At 41.6% G+C, this 22,457-nt stretch overlaps 1 protein-coding gene across 3 annotated transcripts in view; it reads left to right on the top strand.

Annotated features, from left to right (window-relative positions):
* stk17a (serine/threonine kinase 17a) overlaps positions 1-22,457 on the top strand; it is a 115,983-nt gene that overhangs the window by 89,559 nt on the left and 3,967 nt on the right. For all 3 annotated transcript variants that reach the window (XM_072575684.1, XM_072575682.1, XM_072575683.1), the window contains 3 exons: positions 8,869-8,995; positions 16,283-16,331; positions 16,418-16,597. In XM_072575684.1, coding sequence (XP_072431785.1) covers positions 8,869-8,995; positions 16,283-16,331; positions 16,418-16,597 — 356 coding nt within the window. The remainder of the gene's footprint in view (positions 1-8,868; positions 8,996-16,282; positions 16,332-16,417; positions 16,598-22,457) is intronic.

Genomic DNA, 22,457 nt, shown 5'->3' with positions numbered 1-22,457 from the left:
TTTCTCCTTCCTCCAGCCTTATTGCCCCCTCTGCCCACCTGCACTAAATGACAGACTTTTAGATTCACTAAAACCTTTCTGTATCTATGGCTAGCTTAGCCAATGATGTAATTTAGTGCAGTGCAGTCAGGTGGACAGAGAAAACGAAACTTGGAGGAAGGAGGAGAGCAAGCCAGCACTAGAAAGCAAAATCTGTCATTCATGAAGAAATTCTTATATAATTTACAAGAAGCAATTGAATCTGGGTCCAGAAATATTTAATATTTGCAGACTTTTTTTTTCAAAGCAAAGTAGATTTTAAATATAATAGATATTGTGTATTGTGGTTAGTTAGCTAGATGACTACAGTGTGATGCAGAATAAAGCCAATAGTGCAGATTCAAACCCCTTAGTGGCTGTGGTAGTTTACACAGGCCTGTTTCCTTATTTTATTCTGTGAATCGTAGAATCCGTATAGTGTGGAAGCAGACTATTGAGTCCACACTGACTGTCCAATGAGCATCCCACCTCCCCCCCCCCCCCCTTACCCTATCCCAGTAACCCTGCATTACCCATGGCAAACCCAGCTAAGCTGCATGTCCTTACATACTATGGGCAATTTAGCATGGCCAAACCACCTAACCAGCACATCTGTGGACTGTATGGAGTTTGCACAGTCCCCAGAGGGTGGAATTAAATCTGGCTCACAGCACCAGTGCTGACCACTGTGCCACCGTGCATTGTGGGGTGGTTACCCTCCAGCTATGCCTAACTAATTATCTCCCTAATGGAGCGTGATGCCTGTAATCCTTTTATGGACTATCACTCCTCTAAATATTTTTTTTGAATGGCTCCTACCATCATTAAAATTCTAAACACAGCCGAAAATTGCTGGTGAGTAAAATTCCATTTTAAAATAAATGCAGGAAAAGGCTTTAAACAAAGTCAATGTGGGAGAAAGGACTGTGCAGCCATTTCTCGGTTTTAAACTGTAAGTGGTTCCATCTTGAAGTTAATCTACTGATCTGTGTCAATCTTGAAAGGAAAGGTGGAGATATATTCCTTAAAAGAGAGAATAATTTTACAATGATATTGGTAGGCAGATGAGAAAACAATCTTCAGAGAGTTGCAATTCTAAGTGTGCATTTTCTGGCAATATTATCTCAGTCTCCTACTGCCCCAACTGCACACACTGATATTGGTCACTCAATGTGTCAATCATCATGAAGTTCCTACAGTCATGTGGAGTTAAACATTAACTATATCTCACTAATAAAAGAAACCTGAGCATCGTAAGATGACACTGGGATCTAAGAACATAGGTTTCTAGACATGTGGGCGGCACGGTGGCACAGTGGTTAGCACTGCTGCCTCACAGCGCCAGAGACCCGGGTTCAATTCCCTGTGTGGAATTTGCACATTCTCCCTGTGTCTGCGCGGGTTTCCTCCGGGTGCTCCAGTTTCCTCCCACAGTCCAAAAATGTGCAGGTTAGGTGAATTGACCATGTTAAATTGCCTGTAGTGTTAGGTGCAGGGGTAAATGTAGGGGTATGGGTCTGGGTGGGTTGCCCTTCGGCGGGCCGGTGTGGACTTGTTGGGCCAAAGGGCCTGTTTCCACACTAAGTAATCTAATGTCTGTTCTTATCATCTTTTGTATATAGTGTACACCCATAATAACAGTTGCTTATGTTCACTGACTAGGATTTGAATTACTTTCTATCAACAGTCCAGACATGACCTCACTAAAAAAATGAGTTACAGTTTTGACTTCAGAAAATCTGTTTCCCCTATTTATCGATGTAAAGCACAGTCATTATCTTCGGTCCAGGCACTTTAATCTGGGTTCTGTCAAATAAATCCATGACAAGTCTCATTAGCTTATCCTGTTTACGTTGGTTCTAATTCAAGCCAATGATTATCCAGAACTTTTCAATTTGAATTGGTGGGGGGATGCTGGGCAGAGATGAGAAGGAACACTTTCCAAATACATTTTGGGAGAAATTGAGATTGAGATGTTTTAATTTAACAGTGATGTCAATGAGCATTTAAACAGTAATGCTTCCATATGTCCTTGCGACATGCGGGCACTGAATAAAGTGATAACATGTGAAGGGACCAGCTTTGGTAGGCTATTCAGTCTGCTTTCCCCACACAAAAAAAAGACAGCTAATGTTTCATGAATTGTGGGGACACTAGAAAGTTAAACTTGCTATAAACTTTCAGTTAATTTTTGCTTGAAACATACATTGTAACAGCTTAACATTTTGTTGTGTTGCCCTTTCTCGCTCTCTCTGGGAGGTGTAAATAAAGTTGTTGAATAATGGCTGCCTGCAGGTGAGTACTTGTCATTCTTATTCAGTGCAATAAACAACAGAAAGCTAATGAAGATGGTGTGGAATTCTTTTTTTAGATTCCATTTTTTAAATTAAGAACTGAAGAACATTGACACACTGTTTACTACCTCTGAAGTTAATACTGAGGATATTTTGAGCAGTTGGAAAGATTGCTCCATCTTCACACTAAGTTCAGGTACACAGTGAGAAGAGACAATGTGTAATTGGAAAATGCCTCTGAAGGCTTCATGGGAGAATTGAACAAAGAAGAGTTCAAACATCCAACATCCACGATTAGGCTGATAAGTAGCAAGTACCAAACATGCTCCATGAGTGTTAGAGAATGAGAGAAGTTAACCATCACCTTTTAATGTTCAATGGAATTACCATTGCTGAATCCCTGACTATCAAAATGCTGGAGAATACCTTTGCTGAATCCCTCACTATCAATATCCTGGGGAATTGCATTGACCAGAAATGGAATTGGGTTAGCCATAGAAATACAGTGGCTACAAATGTAGGTCAGAGAGTAGGTATTCTGTGGCAAGCAAAGCAACTCCAGTTATCCCAAGAATGGTCCACCAACTTATTATAGAAACAAAATACTGCAGATGCTGGATATCATTTTGTTCCTGTCCACCATTCAGAAGAAACAAGTCGGGAGTTCAGTGGAATACTCTCCAGTTGTCTTGATGGGTGGAGTTGCTGCAACACTTCAGTAACTTTGATACCAACTGGGACGAATTATCTGTCTTGACTGGCATCTGCTGTCTTCACTATCATTGCACAGTGGCAGCAGTGTGTATCATCTACAGGGTACACTGCAGTAACTCACCAAGGCTCCTCCAACATCACCTTCCATCGTGGTTATATTCAGCAATCATTCACTAACTAGTATGATTGTCCACTTAGGAAATTGCGTGTCATTGGTTATGGGTATCTAGAAGGTTAAAGGTAGCACATGCACGTAAATGTTATCCCCTGCAAGTTTCCGTCCAGCCACACATCATCTTGACCTGGAAGTATATCTTCATTCCTTCAGACCACTGTTGGAATATTGCGTGCATTTCTGATCTCCTTCCTATCGGAAAGATGTTGTGAAACTTGAAAGGGTTCAGAAAGGATTTACAAAGATGTTGCCAGGGTTGGAGGATCTGAGCTACAGGGAGAGGCTGAATAGGCTGGGGCTGTTTTCTCTGGAGCGTCAGAGGCTTAGGGGTGACCTTATAGAGATTTACAAAATTATGAGGGGCATGGATAGGGTAAATAGGCAAAGTCTTTTCCCTGGGGTCGGGGAGTCCAGAATTAGAGGGCATAGGTTTAGGCTGAGAGGGGAAAGATATAAAAGAGACCTCAGGGGCAACTTTTTCATGCAGCAGGTGGTACGTGTATGGAATGAGCTGCCAGAGGATGTGGTGGAGGTTGGTACAATTGCAACATTTAAGAGACATCTGGATGGGTATGTGAATAGGAAGGGTTTGGAGGGATATGGGCCGGGTGCTGGCAGGTGGGACTAGATTGGGTTAGGATATCTGGTCGGCATGGACGGGTTGGACCGAAGGGTCTGTATCCATGCTGTACATCTCTATGACTCTATGACACTATTGGCCCAACATCCTGTGAATTCCTGCCTAACAGCACTGCGAGTATCTCCACACCCTAAGCAATTAGAGTTGGGCAGTAGCCTATATCTCTGCATAAAAGCAAAAGCAAGAGGTTATTTTTTGGTAGATCCAAAAATAGATCAAGAATTTGAAGAGCTGGTGAGAAGTTATTGAGTGCACCTATTATGAACTCAGCTTTGGGTAATACGAGACCAATCTGGTGTGATAGATGTAAGTTTAGTTTTTGCAGATAGAATCCATGGTGGTTAGTCTTTGAATATATTCACACGAGGCTGCAAATGTTCTTTTGACACAAGAACAAAAGTTTATTACATAAGCATACACAAACTATATATTTAATGTATATATTCATTCATATGAAAATATCTTACCATAAACAGTGAAAACATGGGTTATCTTTTTCAGGTACTGAATCCCAGTGAAACATCATTTCAATCCTAATTCTTTAATTTCTAATTAATTCTCTACAGATTTCATTTTTAGACCATTGAAATAGTTTTAAGACTTCTTCCCAGTTCTGATAGCCTTGGAGTTCCTTTGAATTCTAACAAACTAAATACCTTTTCAGTTCTGACCACTTGCAAAAGTTTATACAAACTCTCACAACTTGGAGACTTTACAAACTGATCTGCCCTTCTGCGAGGGTGAAATGGTTCTGCTGAACTGAAAAACATTTCATCTGTTAGCAGGAAAGTGAATTCTAATTCTTCTGAGATCAACATAAATTAATACCGTCATTGCAATTTTTTTTTGTACATCATAAACAGAGTAAATACTTCAAGTGTTCTAAAGAAATTGAAATTATCTGCTCCATATTTCCACCTTGTGCTAAATAAAATGATTTTCATAAATTCCTTTAAAGGGTATTGAAGAGAAGGATTTTCAGCTGAGAAATTCAGATCTAGAACTAGGGGTTATAGTCGAGAAATAAGGATTGCCCATTTAAGACAGATGAGGAAACTTTTCTTTCTTTTTGAGGGTTGAGAGTCTTTTGAATTCCCTGCCTCAAAAAATGAGGAATCATAAAGATGCAGAGTTTTTAAATATCTTTAAGACAGTAGGAGATAGAATCTTGATTACCAAGGGGCTAATGCATTCTCAAGATATGCAAGAATGTAGAGTTGAAGTTAAAAGTAATCAATCATAATCTTATTGGGCTTGAAGGGCCAAGTGGCCTATTCTTGTTCCTTGGAAGTATCAACGTCACAAGTATCTGGCTAGGCACTTGCTAAATCACATGCTTTCTTGATATGATGTATTTAGGTCACTTTATTCCATGTCTTCCTGACCTTTTTTTGGAAATAGTTATCTTCACAAACTGAATCTAAAACTTATCACACATCTCAACGTTGTCTGGAAGGAAGGCTACAGATTGTGAAGAGATCTTTACAAGGGTATATGCTAAGTGATGAGGCAGACAGTAATTTGTATATTTTCTGTCAATAGATGTTAGTCAATTTTCTCTTCTCTTGCAAAATAACCCCCATGGTTGTACAATGGGTTGTTCAACATTTGAATTTGTGTTGAAAAATGCTGGTAGGATCAAGTTTACTTAAGCTTGATATCAATAACAAAGCAAAAGAAAAGCAAGACAAAGTGAAATGCATTAACATACATCAAGCTTGGCAGTTGATGGTGGCCAGAAGATCATGGTGAAAAGAATGTGTGATTGACGTTACTGCAAGAGGCAGAGTGTATTTATACATCTTACGGCAGCACAGTGGCTCAGTGGTTAGCACTGTTGTCTCATAATGCCAGGGACCCAGGTTTAATTCTATCCTCTGGCAATTGTCTGTGTGGAGTTTGCACATTCTCCTCGTGTCTGCATGGCATTCCTCTGGGTGCTCTGGTTTCACCTCACAGTCCAAAAATGTGCAGGTTAGGTGGATTGGCCAAAGCTAAATTACCCATAATATTCAGGCACCTGCAGGCTAGTTGGATAGCCATTGAAAATGCAGGTTACAGGAATAGGATATGGAGTGGGTCTGTGTGGGATGCTTGGAGGGTCAGTGTGGACTCAGGCCTGCTTTCACATTGTAGAAATTCCATAATTTTATGATCTAATGAAAGTTGCAGAGTGTGTGCATCATTGTCACATGGATCATCTGCTTGAATGAGGAAATCTAAGTGAAGGAAAGGATGATGAACCTCACAGTCCAAATGTCCCCTACGTTCTCAAGAGAAAGTCAGGAAAAAAATGTCAAAGTTGCAAATAAACTGGAAGTCTGCCAGTAGCAGGCTGTCTATTAGTAAAGCGCGTCAGGGTTTTTGATTTGACAAATTAATCAATGTCACAGTCTCAATCACTGATTGGGATTAGTAATCAAAGTTTAATTTTGACACAGTTAGTAATGCTGAGATAGCTGAGTCAAGTCAATGGAGATAGGAGAAAGACTTAGACAGAAAGAGAAAGAAGTCAGGTTCATTGAAGTTATGTAAGTTAAAAAGAGGGAATTGCTCCTTTCATTATATCATGTTGTTTGCTAATATATCATGTTGTTGTATGTTTGCTAAACCTGTATGATGTTGAGGTAAAACATTTTTTCACAAGTAAATTACTCTGAAAACTTGACCATATATATTTTAGTTATGATTACAGCAACAACAAATCGAAATCCAATCTATTAACTCTCAGGTAAGATTCATGAACCGTGGATGATAGGAGAAATTGTGCGACTAGCCAAGAAGAAAAGGGTCCAGGTAGCTAAGGATAGAACGGGCCCTGGAGGAATATCGGGACAGTAGGACCAATCTTAAACAAGGAATCAAGCGAGATAAAAGGGGTCATGAAATAACTTTAATGAGCAGAATTAAGGAGAATCCCAAAGCCTTTTATTCATATATAAGAAGCAAGTGGTAACTAGAGAAAGAGTTGGTGCACTCAAGGATAAGGAAGGAAGGAATGTTGTGTGTCAAACCTGAGAAAATGGGTGAAATTCTCAATGATTACTTTGCATCAGTGTTCACTGAGGACAGGGACATGATGAATGTTGAAATTAGAGATAGAGGTTTGTTTACTCTGGATCATGTTGACAATAAGGAGGGAAGATGTGTTGGGTAGGCTAAAGGATCTTAAGGTGGACAAATCCCCAGGACTGGTTGCTGAGGGAGGCGAGAGATGAAATAGCTGGGGCCCTGACAGATATCTTTGTAGCATCCTTAAACACAAGTGAAGTGCGGGAGGACCTGAGGGTTGCTCATGTTGTCCCCCTGTTCAAGAAGGGTAGTAGGGATATTCCAGGTAACTACAGACCAGTGAGGCCTGATGCTCATGGTGGGAAAGTTGCTGGAGAAGGTACTGAGGGATAAAATCTATTTTCATTTGGGAAAAAAATGGGCTTATCAATGATAGGCAACATGGTTTTATGCGTGCGGATCTTACCAACTTAAGAGTTCTTTGTGGAAGTGACCAAATTGATAGGAAGGGCTGTAGATATCATATACATGGACTTTAGTAAGGTGTTTGATAAGGCTCCCCATGGTAAACTAATGGAGAAAGTGAAGTCACATGGTGTGCAGGATGTTCGAGCTAGGTGGGTAAAGAACTAGTTGAGCACTAGGATACAGAAAATAGTATGTTGAAGGGAGTTTCTCGAAATGGAGAAGGGTGACTAGTGGTGTTCCACAGGTATCAGTGTTGGGGCCACTGTTGTTTGTGATATACATAAATGATCTGGAAGGGGGGCATTGTTAGTCTGATCAGTAAGTTTGCAGATGATATGAAGATTGTTGGGAGTAGCAGAAAGTATAGGCGACTGTCGAAGAATACAGGACAATAGACTGGAGAGTTGGGTGGAGAAGGGCAGATGGAGTTCAATCCAGGCAAAAGTGAGGTGTTGCATTTTGCAAAGTCTAATTCTAGAGTGAACTATACTATAAATGGAAGAGCCTTGGGAAAAGTTGATGAGCAAAGAGATCTGGGAGTTCAGGTCCATTGTACTCTGAAGGTGACTGAACAGCTGGATGGAGTGATGAAGAAGGAATATGGTATGCTTGTCTTCATCAGACAGGGTATTGAGTATAAGAGCTGGCAGGTCACATTAAAATTGTACAAGACTTTGCTTCAGCCACAATTAGAATACTGTGTACAGTTCTGGTCGCCACATTACCAAAAGGATGTGGATGCTTTGGAGAGGGTGCAGAGAAGGTTTACGAGGATATTGCCTGGTATGGAAGGTGCTAGCTATGAAGAGATATTGAGTAGGTTAGGATTGTTTTCAATAGAAAAAAGGAGATCAAGGGGGGGTACCTGATTGAGGTCCACAAAATCATGAAGGGTATAGATAGGGTGGCTAGAGATAAGCTTTTTCCCATGGTGAGGGATTCAATAACAAGAGGTCACACGTTCAAGGTGAGAGGTGAAAGGGGGATGTACGCAGCAAGTACTTTACACAGAGGATGGTAGGTGCCTGGAACGCGTTGCCAGCAGAGGTAGTAGAGGCAGGCATGGTAGATTCATTTAAGGAGCATCTGGACTGATGCATGAGTAGGTGGGGAGCAGAGGGATACAGATGGTGAGGAATTGGGCGATAGGTTTAGACAGTGGATTTGGATTGGCACAGGCTTGGAGGGCTGAAGGGCCTGTTCCTGGGCTGTAAATTCTATTTATTCTTTAGGTACTATTAATGTCGATTTAGTCATATTTATACCATTTTATTTTTAATGCAAGAGTTTTTTTTTCAAGTGGGGAGTAAGTATAGTATATTATAAAATTTCAAACTTTTTGTTATATTGCCTTTAAATTGTCCAATAATGTCTGTGTGCAGTTAAACATTTGTTAGGTTGTTGAATATTGTAACAAGTCAAGCTTTGATAATGAAAATTATATAAAATCATTTTAAATAGTTAAAACACAACTAAAACTATTTTTTGTTATTGTGTTTCTTTTTGATCACTACCTAATTCCTATTTTTTTTTTCTTTCCATCCTAGCCACAAAATATTCTTCTGACGAGTCCGTCACCTCTGGGAGATATAAAGATAGTTGACTTTGGCCTTTCACGACAAGTCAATAATAATGAAGAGCTTAGAGAAATTATGGGAACACCTGAATATGTGGGTAGGTTATTCTTAAGTTTCACTCAAACTGAAAATAGTTCAGTTTTAGCAAAATCTCACTGTGGGCACCATTGTTCACCATTTCCTGCAGTGGACTCTTGTAACTAGATGAACTCTCAATGTGTTTATTTTTCAGAAGACTCTAAATGCAGAAGAATACCTATCCATGCAAACATTGTCTATTAAAATATACTGTGACTTTCATGTGTTGCAGATCACAGAATCTAAATGTCCCAGTTTTTGTTCACTGTATAGTTTATTATAGTATCACTTGTTCAAATTTTATATTTTTCTGAGTCTATGAAAGATAATGATATAGCACAGAAGAAGGCTATTCAGTTCATCATAGCTCTCCTTGCTCTTTGGTAGGCCGCTTTTCTGCTCTTTTCTTGCAGCCCCATAGATTTTCCCTTCATGTATTAAACAAAAATTACAATGACATCTACTACAGCTACATTTTCAGGCAATGTATTCATGTTCACAACAAATTGTCATTTTTTTAAAATAGTTTCTTTTGCCTTAAATCTGTATTCTCCTGTCACTATCACTTGTGCCACTGGAAATAGTTGCTCATTTTTTGTTTTAATAAGACTATTCATAATTTGATCACATCTGTCAGAACCCTTGTTAATCTTTCCCGCTTTAAGAAGAATCCCAGCTTCTTTGGTCTCTCCACTTAATTAAAGTTTAAAAATTACACAACACCAGGTTATAGTCCAACAGGTTTATTTAGAAGTACAAGCTTTTGGAGTCCTGCTCCTTCGTCAGGTAGCTACCTGACAACAGAGTAGTGCTCCAAAAGCTTGTACTTGCAAATAAACCTGTTGGACAATAACTTGGTATTGTGTAATTTTTAACTTTGTCCATCCCAATCCAATACCAACACCTCCACATCACTTATTTAAGGCATTCAACCACATAGCAACTGTCGTTACATCCCATTTGTATTCTCTCTAATGACTTAACATCCTTCCTAATGTGTGTAGTGCCCTCAATTAGCTAAAATACTTCAGCACAGGCCTTAAACAGTGTTTATGTAATAATAAACAAAAACAGAAATTGCTGGAAAAAGCTCAGTAGATCTGCCAGCATCTGTGGAGTGAAATCAGAGTTAACATGTCAAGTCAAGTGACTCTTCCTCCGATTTTATGTAATAATAGTTGAGTGTAACTTCTTTGTATGCCACTTCTATTAATAGTCAATGATTCCATGTAGATTTTTAGCAGCCTTTTCAACTTTAAAAGAATTGTCCGCGTACTTTTGTGCTGGTGTCTCTATTCCTGCACCTCCATTTAAAGTTGTACCATTTAGTTTATGTTGTCTCTTATTTTGCTTTTGCTTATCAAAATGTATCACTTTACAATTCTCTGCATTAAATTACATCTGACACATGCCTACTCCACAGTCTACGTCCTCCTGAGCATTTTCTGTTCCACTTTATTGTTCAATACAGTTAGATTTTCTTAACATTTGTCCTCTTGTGGTCTCAGTTGATACATTTTCATTCTACTGCTTTCAGCACTGCTTGATGACCAGTCAGAGTTGTGCTTTCCAGGCTGGAACTAACTCCAATCTGCAGCTTGGCTCTTAGTGGATTTAAAAGGCTTAAATAAGAATCAAGGCTAGGATTTAAATCCTTAAAATCATCCTGTTCAAGTTTAACAATAACTCCAAATTGCCTGTATGCCAAATTTGACTTGACCTGGCATGATTAGCGATTTAACTGAGATGTTAGCAACCCATCATTTACACAAACAATGTTTTATTTTAAGTTAGCAGCATTACTTTGAGTAACCATCATATGTTTAACTCTTTTTTTAAAAATATATAGATACTAAATTGTCACTGGAATAAACTACCAGAATATTTAAGTAGGATTGATTCTTTATTCAATATACCAGAATTGTGAATATTGTGGTTTGCTAATTCCCACAAATTGATGATTTCTGTTTGTTCCATTCCATGTTAAATTTTTCTTCAAACTTGTAATTGCTCCAGCTACACCATCAACTGGGCTATTCTCAACATTGGTGGCCTGGAACACACATTCCCTATGTGCAATCTGTTTAGTTTCTATGAAATCTTTCTAATGTAATCATACTTCATAGTCATACCCTTAGCTCTGTACACCAGACTGGGAGATAGCAATATTGTGCTGCAGTTACCTGGAGTGTATTATTTTTTAACAAATAGAAATATTACAGCAAGTCCATGATAGAGGTCCAGCCAAACCCCGACCCACTGAGACCTTGAACCTCCAAATCTCCTGCTCGCCACCCACTCTCAAACTCCCCTGCCCCAAGCAACCCCCATTTCCATCGACATCAAAATTCCTTTCATCAGAATTATGTGCCCCTTACATTGTCACCCTACTGATTGTTACCAATTGATCTTTGTTTCCAGGATGAAGTTACCTACTGCTATTCCCATCAACAACTGGCTCCCTACTTGATTGAAGACTATAAAACATCAAGGCAGAAATGGGCTATTCAGCCTATCAAGTCTGCTCTGCCATTCAATGAGATCTTGGCTCATTAATAATCGTTACCTTCACTTTCCTGCCCTTTAATAATAAGTCTAGATTCCCTGACTGATTCACAATCTGTCAATCCCAGTCTTGAATATCCTTAATGACTCTGCCTGAAGAGCCCTCTGAGAGGATTCACTGTAATAAATGTCAACTAAGAGTGTTTCAATGAAGTCACCTGTCGTTCTTGTATATCTCAACAAGTACGGGCCCAGTCGACTCCTTTCCACATAAAACGGCCTGTCCATCCCTGGTATCAGCCTAGTGAACCACTTTGGTTGCCTCCAATTTCAGTATATCCTTTCTTGGGGAAGGAGCCCAAAACTGTTCACAATATTCCTGCTGTGATCTGATAAATGTTTTGTATAGTTTTAGCAAAACCTTCCTATGATAATACTCCACTCCTTTTGCAATAAAGGCCAATGTTCCATTTGTCTTTCTGATTACCCATTGAACTTGGATGCTAGCTTTTTGTGATGCACGGATGAGGACTCCTAAACCCCTCTGCTCTGCAGCTGTCAGCAATCTTTCTCACTTAAATAATATTCAGCTTCTCTATTCTTCCTGCCAAATGTATAACCTCACATTTCTCCCTCTTGTATTCCAACTGACAGCTGTAAATTGGGATGCACCTGCTTAATCTCTACTGCTTGTGGGAAATCTCAAATTTGTGAGTTATCCCTACCTTTTGACTGACTTGCTTAATGTGTAGACATTTTCCTACTGCTTCTATAGGACTAATATTAGTTTCTAGGAAATATTGAAGGAAGTTCAGACCCATGTTAAACACATATACATTTTTTTTTGGGGGGGGGGTTTGGATCTGAGGGGAAAGCAGCAACAGCTATGTTTGTGGCAGTACAGTTGGCTCTGCTGCACAGCAGGAGAGGAAAAAGACTGAGGGAGCTTCAGTGTTAGGGGAACTTGATTATAAGGGGAATTGACAGGCGGTTCTGTGGCAATAAATGAGACTCTCAAATGGTGTGTTGCCTCTCTTGTACTAAGGTCAGGGATGTCTCCGAGTGGCTGCAGGACATACTGAAGGGGGAGGGTAAACAGCCAGCAATCTTGGTATATGTCAGTATTGCCAACATGAGTGAAAAAAGAAACGAGGTCCTGCAACAAGAATTGCGAGAGTTAGATCGTAGGTTAAAGAGAAAGACTGCTAAATTCTGATTACTTTCAGTTCCACGCACTACTTAGTATAGGAAAGGGAAAATAGGTCAGATGAATGTGTGGCTAAAGGGATGTTCTAGGAGGAAGGGCTTTAGATTTTTGGATGATTAGAACAGTTCTGAATTAGGCAGGCTTGTACAAGTTGAACAGGTTGCATATGAACTGGAATGTATCAATATGCTTGCTGGGGGAGTAGGGGTGGGTTTTGCTTGGGCTGTTTAGGTTTTAAAGTTGGCGGAAGGGGAAACCCCTGAAGACACGGGGAGAATGTGCAAACTCCACACAGACAGTCACCCAAGGCTGGAATCAAACCCAGAACTCTGGTAGTGAGGCAGCAGTGCTAACCACTGAGCTGTTTTCGAAGGCGTTTCAAAGGAAGCCGTTTGGATGGAGCTTAAATTTTTTTTAAAAGGGCAATTAGTTAGCTGGAAATATAAAATAGGCCCCTCAACAGTCAGAGGGAGATAGAGGAGCAGATATGTAGCCAACTCACAAAGTTGTGTGAGAAAAAGGGTTGTAGTCATAGGGGACTTTAACTTTGCTAACGTTAATTGGAATTGTCTTGGCGTGAAAGAATTAGAGTGGAAATCTTAAAATGCATCTAGGAGAGTTTTTCTGCAGTACAGAGATAGTCCTAGTAGAGATGGGGCAATGCATGACCTAATCCTTGGGAATGAAGCCTGTCATGTGGTTAGGAGTTTCAGTGGGTGAGCAATTTAGGGATAGTGACTGTAACTCTAAGTTTCAAAGTTGTTATGGAAACGAAGAATAGAGAAGAGTCTAAACTGGCGGAAGGCCAATTTCAATGTCATTAGACAGGATCTGGCAAACATAGACTGGGAGCAGCTGCAGTCTAAGTCTACATTTGGAAAGTGGGAGTCTTTCAAAAGAAGTATAGTGAGAGTTCAGGCCCAACATGTTCTTCGAAGAGTGAAGGAGAAGGGCAGCATGTCTAGTGAATACTGGATGTCAAGGGATATTGAGAGTTTGATAAAGAACAAGAGGTCAGGTACAGTGTTAAAAACAGGGGAGGCACTTCAAAAGTTCAGAGTGTAGAGAGTTGCTTAAAAAAGAACTGAGGCAAAGAAGGGCCACAAAATGTCTTTGGCAGATAGGATTAAGGAAACCACAAACCTTTTCCGAGTATATTAAGAGTAAATGAATTACCAGAGAAAGAGTGGGGCCTAAGGGAGACCAAAGGGGCAACCTGCGTATGGAGCTAGTGAATAAGTAATCTAAATCCAAATCTAAATCTATCTGAATGCGGGTGAGGTGCTTAAATAAATACTTACCATCTATATTCATGGAGGAGAAAGATGTTGCAGCCAGGGATTTCTTTTTAGGTCGAGAAGTTCTGAAACATGTTAAGGTTAATAAAGGAGGAAGTATTAAACGTTTCAATGGGCATAAAGGTGCAAAACTCCCCAGGCCCTGATGAGATGTATCCCAAGCTGCTTTAGGAGGCAAAGGAAGAAATTTCTGGGACCCTGGCGGAGATACCTAATTTAAAAAAAAAAAGAACTGAAGATGCTGGAAATTAGAAACAATAAAAAATTGCTTGAAAAACTCAGCAGGTCTGGAAGCATCTGTGGAGAGAAAGCAAAGTTAATGTTTCTGGTCCAGTGACCCTTCTTTAGAACTGGTTCTTAAGAACGTGAGATATTTAATACTTTGCTGGCCACAGGTGATGTGCCAGAAGACTGGAGGATAGCTAGTGTGGTTCCTCTGTTCAAGGAGTGAAGCAGGAATGGGCCAGGTAATTCCTGAAGGGCTCATGTCCAAAACATAGATTCTCCTGCTCCTTGGATGCTGCCTGACCTGCTGCGCTTTTCCAGAAACACATTTTCTGCAGGTAATTACAGAGCAGTTAGTCAAACATCAATGGTAGGAAATTATTGAACAAAATTGAGGGACAGAATTAAGTAATACTTGGAAAGGCAGGGATCGATCAGGAATAACCAGCATAGATTTGAGAGAGATCCTGTATGACTATTTTAATTGAGTTTTTTTTAAAGTGACTAAATATATTGATGAGGATGGTACAGTTGATGCGGTTCACATGAAAAGCTGCTCACTGCATCTAAGGGAAGTCGGCAAACTGGATCTAAAATTGGTTTACAAATAGGAGGCAAAGTCTAATGGTAGAGGATTGGTTTGTAATTGGAAGGCTGTGACCAGCAGTGTACCACAGAGATCAGTGTTGGGGCCCTTTCTGTTTGTAATGCAGATTAACGACTTGGATGTGAATGTAGATGGTATAAATAGTAACATGAAAATTGGGGTGTTGTTGACACTGAGGAGGATGGTCTCTGGCTACAACTTGATGTTGATTACTTGGTAAATTGGGCAGAACAATGGAAGATGGAATTTAGTCTTGATAAGTACGAGGTGATGCATTTTGGGAATTCTCATAAGGGAAGGATATCCAAAATGATTGGTAGGTCCTTGGGGAGTACTGAGGAATAAAGGGACCTTGGTGTACAAGTCCATAGATCCCTGAAGGTGTCAGCATGGGTAGACAGGGTGGTGAAGAAGGCATAGTGGATGCTTGCTGAAGATGTGTTGCTGGAAAAGCGCATGCATTCCTGAAGAAGGGCTCATGCCCGAAATGTCGATTCTCCTGCACCTTAGATGCTGCCCATTTTCAGCTCTGATCTCCAGCATCTGCAGTCCTCACTTTCTCATAGTGGATGCTTGCCTTCATTAGCTGGAAGTAGAATATAGGAGCAGGGAAATCTTGTTACAACTGTATAAAACATTGGTTAGGCCACAGATGGAATACTGTGTGTATTTCTGGTTGCCTCATACTCTCCAGAAAAGCACGATTGCACTGGAGAAGGTGCAGAGGAGATTCACCACGATGTTGCCTGGGATAAAAAGTCTGTTATAAGGAGAGACTGGATAGGCTGGATTTGTCTTCCTTGGAGCACAGAAGGCCAAGGAGGGATCTGATTGACCTATACAATTATGAAAAATATAGACAGCGTAATCATGAGAATCTTTTCCATATTAAACTTAAGACCAGAGGGCATAAGTTTAAGGTGAGGAGTAAATGATTTAGAGGAGATCTGAGAAAGAAGTTGTTTTTTTACCAAAAGGGTGGTAGACATTTGGCATGTGCTGCCTGACAGGGTGGTGACAGCAGGTATCAAGTTTTTTTTACACTGAGGGTAGTTCACATATGGAATAAACTTCCTGAGGAAGTGGTGGATGCATGTACAGTTAAAACATTTAAAAGACATTTGAATAGATACATAAATAGGAAGGGTTTTGAGGGATATAGGCCAGGAGCAGGCAGGTGAGACGAATTTAGTTTGGGGTTATGTTTGGCAAGGATTGGTTGAACCGCAGGGTCTGTTTCTGTGCTGTATGTATGACAAAGTATCTGGATGAGCACATAAAATGCCAGAGCATAATAATGCCAGTGCAATTTGGTGCTTGTTGGTTGACATCAGCTCTTCGGCCCACCATGTCTGTTTCTATGCTGTATGACTCTAAGTTATTTGGTGCATTCAGTGCACCCTGGCTTTTAATGACATCCAATAAATTCATGTCCAAAAATGTATTTATTTCTTCTGTTTTCAGCTCCTGAAATTTTAAATTATGAGCCGATCAGCACAGCAACAGATATGTGGTAAGTTAATGTCGAGTGTAACCTTTTAAAATGATTGTAATTGAATTTGTTGGAACTGCTTCTCAGAATGACTTTCCTCTGTTTAGGAGTATAGGTGTCCTTGCATATGTGATGCTAACAGGCATTTCTCCATTCCTGGGAGATAACAAACAAGAAACTTTTCTCAACATTTCTCAGTTAAATCTCAGCTTTACAGAAGATGATTTTGAGAACATCTCCAAACAGGCCATAGACTTCATCAAGACGTTGCTTGTTAAGGAGCCTGAGTAAGTTTCTGATTTTTATGTTCCCTTCATTAATTTATTTAGTTTATTGGAAGGTATCCAACAGGACTGCATTTTCATACAACTTATTTATTCTGTCACTATGTCTGTTCTTTTTTTGATTTTTTTTTTCTCTCCCATCAATTGATACTTGAGTTTTCCAAATGGAAGATATAGACTGTAGGGAAATAGATGGTGACATAGATGCAAAAATGTCCAAATTACAGAGGAGGAAGTGTTGGATGTCTTGAAACGGGTAAAGGTGGATAAATCCCCAGGACCTGATCAGGTGTACCCGAGAACTCTGTGGGAAGTTCGAGAAGTGATTGCTGAGCCTCTTGCTGAGATATTTGTATCATCGATAGTCACAGGAGAGGTGTCTGAAGACTGGAGGTTGGCTAATGTGGTGCCACTGTTTAAGAAGGGCGGTAAGAACAAGCCAGGGAACTATAGACCAGTGACCTGACGTCGGTGGTCGGCAAGGTGCTGGAGGGAATCCTGAGGGACAGGATGTACATGTACTTGGAAAGGCAAGGACCGATTAGGGATAGTCAACATGGCTTTGTGCGTGGGAAATCATGTCTCATGAACTTAATTGAGTTGTTTGAGGAAGTAACAAAGAGGATTGATGAGGGTAGAGCAGTAGATGTGATTTATATGGACTTCAGTAAGGAGTTCAACAATGTTCCCCATGGGAGACTGATTAGCAAGGTTAGATCTCATGGAATACAGGGAGAACTAGCCATTTGGATACAGAACTGGCTCGAATGTAGAAGACAGAGGGTGGTGGTGGTGGAGTGTTGTTTTTCAGACTGGAGGCCTGTGACCAGTGCAGTGCCACAAGGATCGGTGCTGGGTCCTCGACTTTTTGTCATTTACATAAATGATTTGGATGCGAGCATAAGAGGTACAGTTAGTAAGTTTGCAGATTACACCAAAATTGGAAGTGTAGTGGACAGCAAAGAGGGTTACCTCAGATTACAAAAGGATCTTGACCAGATGGGCCAATGGGCCAAGAAGTGGCAGATGGAGTTTAATTCAGATAAATGCAAGCTGCTGCATTTTGGGAAAGCAAATCTTAGCAGGACTTATACACTTAATAGTAAGGTCCTAGGGAGTGTTGCTGAACAAAGAGACCTTGGAGTGCAGGTTCATAGCTCCTTGAAAGTGGAGTCGCAGGTAGATAGGATAGTAAAAGTGGCGTTTGGTGTGCTTTCCTTTATTGGTCAGAGTATTGAGTACAGGAGTCAGGAGGTCATATTGAGGCTGTACAGGATATTGGTTAGGCCACTGTTGGAATATTGTATGCAATTCTGGTCTCCTTCCTATCGGAAAGATGTTGTGAAACCTGAAAGGGTTCAGAAAAGATTTACAAGGATGTTGCCAGGGTTGGAGGATTTGAGCTATAGGGAGAGGCTGAACGGGCTGGGGCTGTTTTCCCTGGAGCATCGGAGGATGAGGAGTGACCTTAGAGGTTTACAAAATTAGGAGGGGCATGGATAGGGTAAATAAACAAAGTCTTTTCCTTGGGGGCGGGGAGTCCAGAACTAGAGGCATAGGTTTAGGGTGAGAGGGTAAAGATGTAAGAGAGACCAAAGGGGCAATGTTTTCACACAGAGGGTGGTGTGTATGGAATGAGCTGCCAGAGGAAGTGGTGGAGGCTGGTACAATTGCAACATTTAAGAGGCATTTGGATGGGTATATGAATAGGAAGGGTTTGGAGGGATATGGGCCGGGTGCTGGCAGGCAGGACGAGATTGGGTTGGGATATTTGGTCGGCGTGGACGGGTTGGACCGAAGGGTCTGTTTCCATGCTGTACATCTCTATGATTCTAAGTTTTGTTTCTAGGCATTCAATTTTGGTATATTATGGCTTCATATTGTAATGGAATGATTCATTTGTTACCTTCATTATTATTAAATAACAAGTTTTTTTTTAATATACCTAGAATCAAAATACTTTCTTATCTCCAAGGGTTTGATTTTGATTTCTGGGGCCAATGTTTTGGTTTACTGATCTTCTTTCTTCAATGATTGCAGCCAGGTTAGCTTCTGTATTTGTGTTGACATATTGGATATTTGGACTTGCACAGAAGCCTAGTTTGAAGAATTAATCAATAGAGGGAGAAAGTGAGGACTGCAGATGCTGGAGATCAGAGCTGAAAATGTGTTGCTGGAAAAGCGCAGCAGGTCAGGCAGCATCCAAGGAACAGGAGAATCGACGTTTCGAGCATCAGCCCTTCTTCAGGAATCATTCCTGAAGAAGGGCTGATGCCCGAAACGTTGATTCTCCTGCTCCTTGGATGCTGCCTGACCTGCTGCGCTTTTCCAGCAACACATTTTCAGCTCAGAATTAATCAATACCCTTGATAATCATCACCCTTTCATTTAAGATTAAAACCAAAACACACAAAGAAAGCATTAATTGCACAGATACCAAAGGATTTAAATTGGCACAAGGCTTAAAAAGATATGAGGTTAGACATCCAAATATTTGAACAATGAAGTTGATTTTCAAGAGGCAGAGAAGGTGAGAAATTTCAGAATATTGGGTCTAAGTAACTGAAGATATCACTACCATTGGTGCAGCAGTTATAATGGAAAATGCGTAATCCTCTTCAGGAATAGAGCACAGACATTGCAGATTTTGGGGCTGGAGAAATATGTAGGAGTGCAAGCTTAGAAGGATTTGAAAACAGGAAAAAGCTTTTTAATGCCAACACTTTACTCGTTCAACTATCTTGGCTCCCGGTCAAGCACAGGAGAGATCGGGGAATATGACTTGCTGCCGGCTAAACACAGGCAATGAGTTTTAGATGGCCCCAAGATTAGAATGGGTAGAATGTGGAAGATCAGTCAGCAGTGTACTGGAACAGACAAAAGTGAGGACTGCAGATGCTGGAAGCCAGAGTGGTGCTGGAAAAGCACAGCAGGTCAGGCAGCATCTGAGGTGCAGGAAAATCAACGTTTCAGGATGAAGGGTTTTTGCCCAAAACGTCAATTTTCCTGCTCCTCAGATGCTGCCTGACCTGCTATGCTTTTCCAGCACCACTCTAATCTAGCGTATTGGAACAGTTAAGTTTAGAGATAAAAGGCAGGATAAGAGTTTCAGATGAGCTGAGACAATCAATCAGATTAAGTTAGAGGTGGACATCGGCATGTTGGTGATATCTGGAATGGGAGGTCAGAAGCTCATCTCTCATTCAAATGTGACATGAAGTTTGTAGACAAACTGGCTTAATCTTAATCTCAGTCAACATTCACGGTAAAGTTTAGAGTCAGGCATGAGAGTGAGAAGTTTGAAGTGAAGACCAAAACCAATAGCTTCGGTATTTAATTGGAGAAATTTTCTGCTCATCCAGTACTGGATGTTGGATAAACAGGCTGCTAATCTACCAACAGTGGTGATTCGGGTAAGATGATGCGATCGAGTTGAGTTGAGTTTGGTCAGTGTATGTTTGAAAATTAACCAACTTTAAATATTAGGGAGGAGCAGAATACAAATGAGAATTGGAAACGAACTATTGATATGGCCATGCCAGAGATGACACTGCAGGAAAGGAAGCGAAGCTATTGCAAGTGTTTTTTTTAAGCTTTCATTAATAATAAAGGAATCATGTGAGAGCAATCCTCGCTGTTCCGTCACCATAACTGAATTGGGTCAGTTCTCTTATCAACTGAAGTGGAGGTGCTGGACAAGGTTAAAATCACACCCCACCAGGCTATAGGTATATTTGGAAGTACAAGCTTTCAGAGCAATGCTCCTTAGTCAGCTCGCAGCACACCCAAAGCTTGTACTTTTAAATAAACCTGTTGGACTATAATTTGGTGTTGTGTGATTTTTAATCTTATCAACTGTGTTCATGTGTTCAATCTCTGTAGCAGCTGTGACAATCTATCTCCTGGCTTTCCCCATTTTAATGCTGTCATGTCCCTTAATGTATAAAGCCACTGGTCTCTTCCTAACAAGGAAAAATGCTTGTGCCTCCTCATGGACCATGACAAATTAACACTTGTCATTGGTTGAAAACTTGGACCTCCTTGTCTAAGAGGAGAAAGTGAGGAGTGCAGATGCTGGAGATCAGAGCTGAAAATGTGTTGCTGGAAAAGTGCAGCAGGTCAGGCAGCATCCAAGGAGCAGGAGAATCGACGTTTTGGGTATAAGCCCTTCAAGAATGAGGAAAGTGTATCCAGCAGGCTAAGATAAAAGGTAGGGAGGAGGGACTTGGGGGAGGGACGTTGGAAATGCGATAGCTGGAAGGAGGTCAAGGTGAGGGTGATAGGCCGGAGTGGGGTGGGGGCGAGGCAGAGCGGAGAGGTCAGGAAGAAGATTGCAGGTTAGGAAGGTGGTGCTGAGTTCGAGGGATTTGACTGAGACAAGGTAGGGGAGAGGAAATGAGGAAACTGGAGAAATCTGAGTTCATCCCTTGCGGTTGGAGGGTTCCCAGGCGGAAGATGAGGCGCTCTTCCTCCAACCGTCGTGTTGCTATGGTCTGGCGATGAAGGAGTCCACGGACCTGCATGTCCTTGGTGGAGTGGGAGGGGGAGTTGAAGTGTTTAGCCACGGGGTGGTTGGGTTGGTTGGTCTGGGTGTCCCAGAGGTGTTCTCTGAAACGTTCCGTAATATGCAGCCTGTCTCCCAAATATAGAGGCGGCCACATCGGGTGCAGCGGATGCAATAAATGATGTGTGTGGAGGTGCAGGTGAATTTGTGGCGGATATGGAAGTATCCCTTGGGGCCCTGGAGGGAAGTAAGGGGGGAGGTGTGGGCGCAAGTTTTGCATTTCTTGCGGTTGCAGGGGAAGGTGCTGGGAGTGGAGGTTGGGTTGGTGGGGGGTGTGGACCTGACGAGGGAGTCACGGAGGGAGTGGTCGTTTCGGAACGCTGATAGGGGAGGGGAGGGAAATATATCCCTGGTGATGCGGTCCGTTTGGAGGTGGTGGAAATGACGGCGGATGATACGCTGTATATGGAGGTTGGTGGGGTGGTAGGTGAGGACCAGTGGGGTTCTGTCCTGGTGGCGGTTGGAGGAGCGGGAAGTGGAGGAGATGCGGTAGAGGGCATCGTCGACCACGTCTGGGGGGAAATTGCAGTCTTTGAAGAAGGAGGCCATCTGGGTTGTATGGTATTGGAACTGGTTCTCCTGGGAGCAGATGTGGCGGAGACGAAGGAATGGGGAATATGGAATGGCGTTTTTACAGGGAGCAGGGTGGGAGGAGGTATAGTCTCGGTAGCTGGGGGAGTCGGTCGATTTATAGTAAATGTCCATGTTGATTCGGTCGCCCAAGATAGAAATAGAAAGGTCTACGAAGGGGAGGGAGGAGTCTGAGACGGTCAAGGTGAATTTGAGGTCGGGGTGGAAGGTGTTGGTAAAGTGGATGAACTGTTCAACCTCCTCGTGGGAGCACGAGGCAGCGCCGATACAGTCATTGATGTAGGGGAGGAAAAGGTGGGGGGTGGTGCCAGTGTAGAAGCGGAAGATGGACTGTTCCACATATGCTACGAAGAGGCAGGCATAGCTGGGGCCAATGCGGGTGCCCATGGCTACTCTTTTGGCTTGGAGGAAGTGGGAGGATTGGAAAGAGAAGTTGTTCAGGGTGAGGACCAGTTCAGTCAGTCTAAGGAGGGTGTCAGTGGAAGGGTACTGGTTGGTACGGCGGGAAAGGAAGAAGCAGAGGGATTGGAGTCCTTCGTGATGGGGGATGGAGGTGTACAGGGACTGGATGTCCATGGTGAAGATAAGGCGTTGGGGACCAGGGAAGCGAAAATCATGGAGGAGGTGGAGGGCGTGGATGGTGTCCCGTCCGTGGGTGGGGAGTTCTTGGACTAAGGGGGACAGGACCGTGTTGAGGTATGCAGAGAT

This window comes from Chiloscyllium punctatum, chromosome 8 (assembly GCF_047496795.1).
Source record: "Chiloscyllium punctatum isolate Juve2018m chromosome 8, sChiPun1.3, whole genome shotgun sequence".
Classification (NCBI taxonomy): domain Eukaryota; kingdom Metazoa; phylum Chordata; class Chondrichthyes; order Orectolobiformes; family Hemiscylliidae; genus Chiloscyllium; species Chiloscyllium punctatum.
The sequence above is the reverse complement of the archived record's forward strand: the minus strand, read 5'-3'. Positions and strand labels throughout refer to the sequence as shown.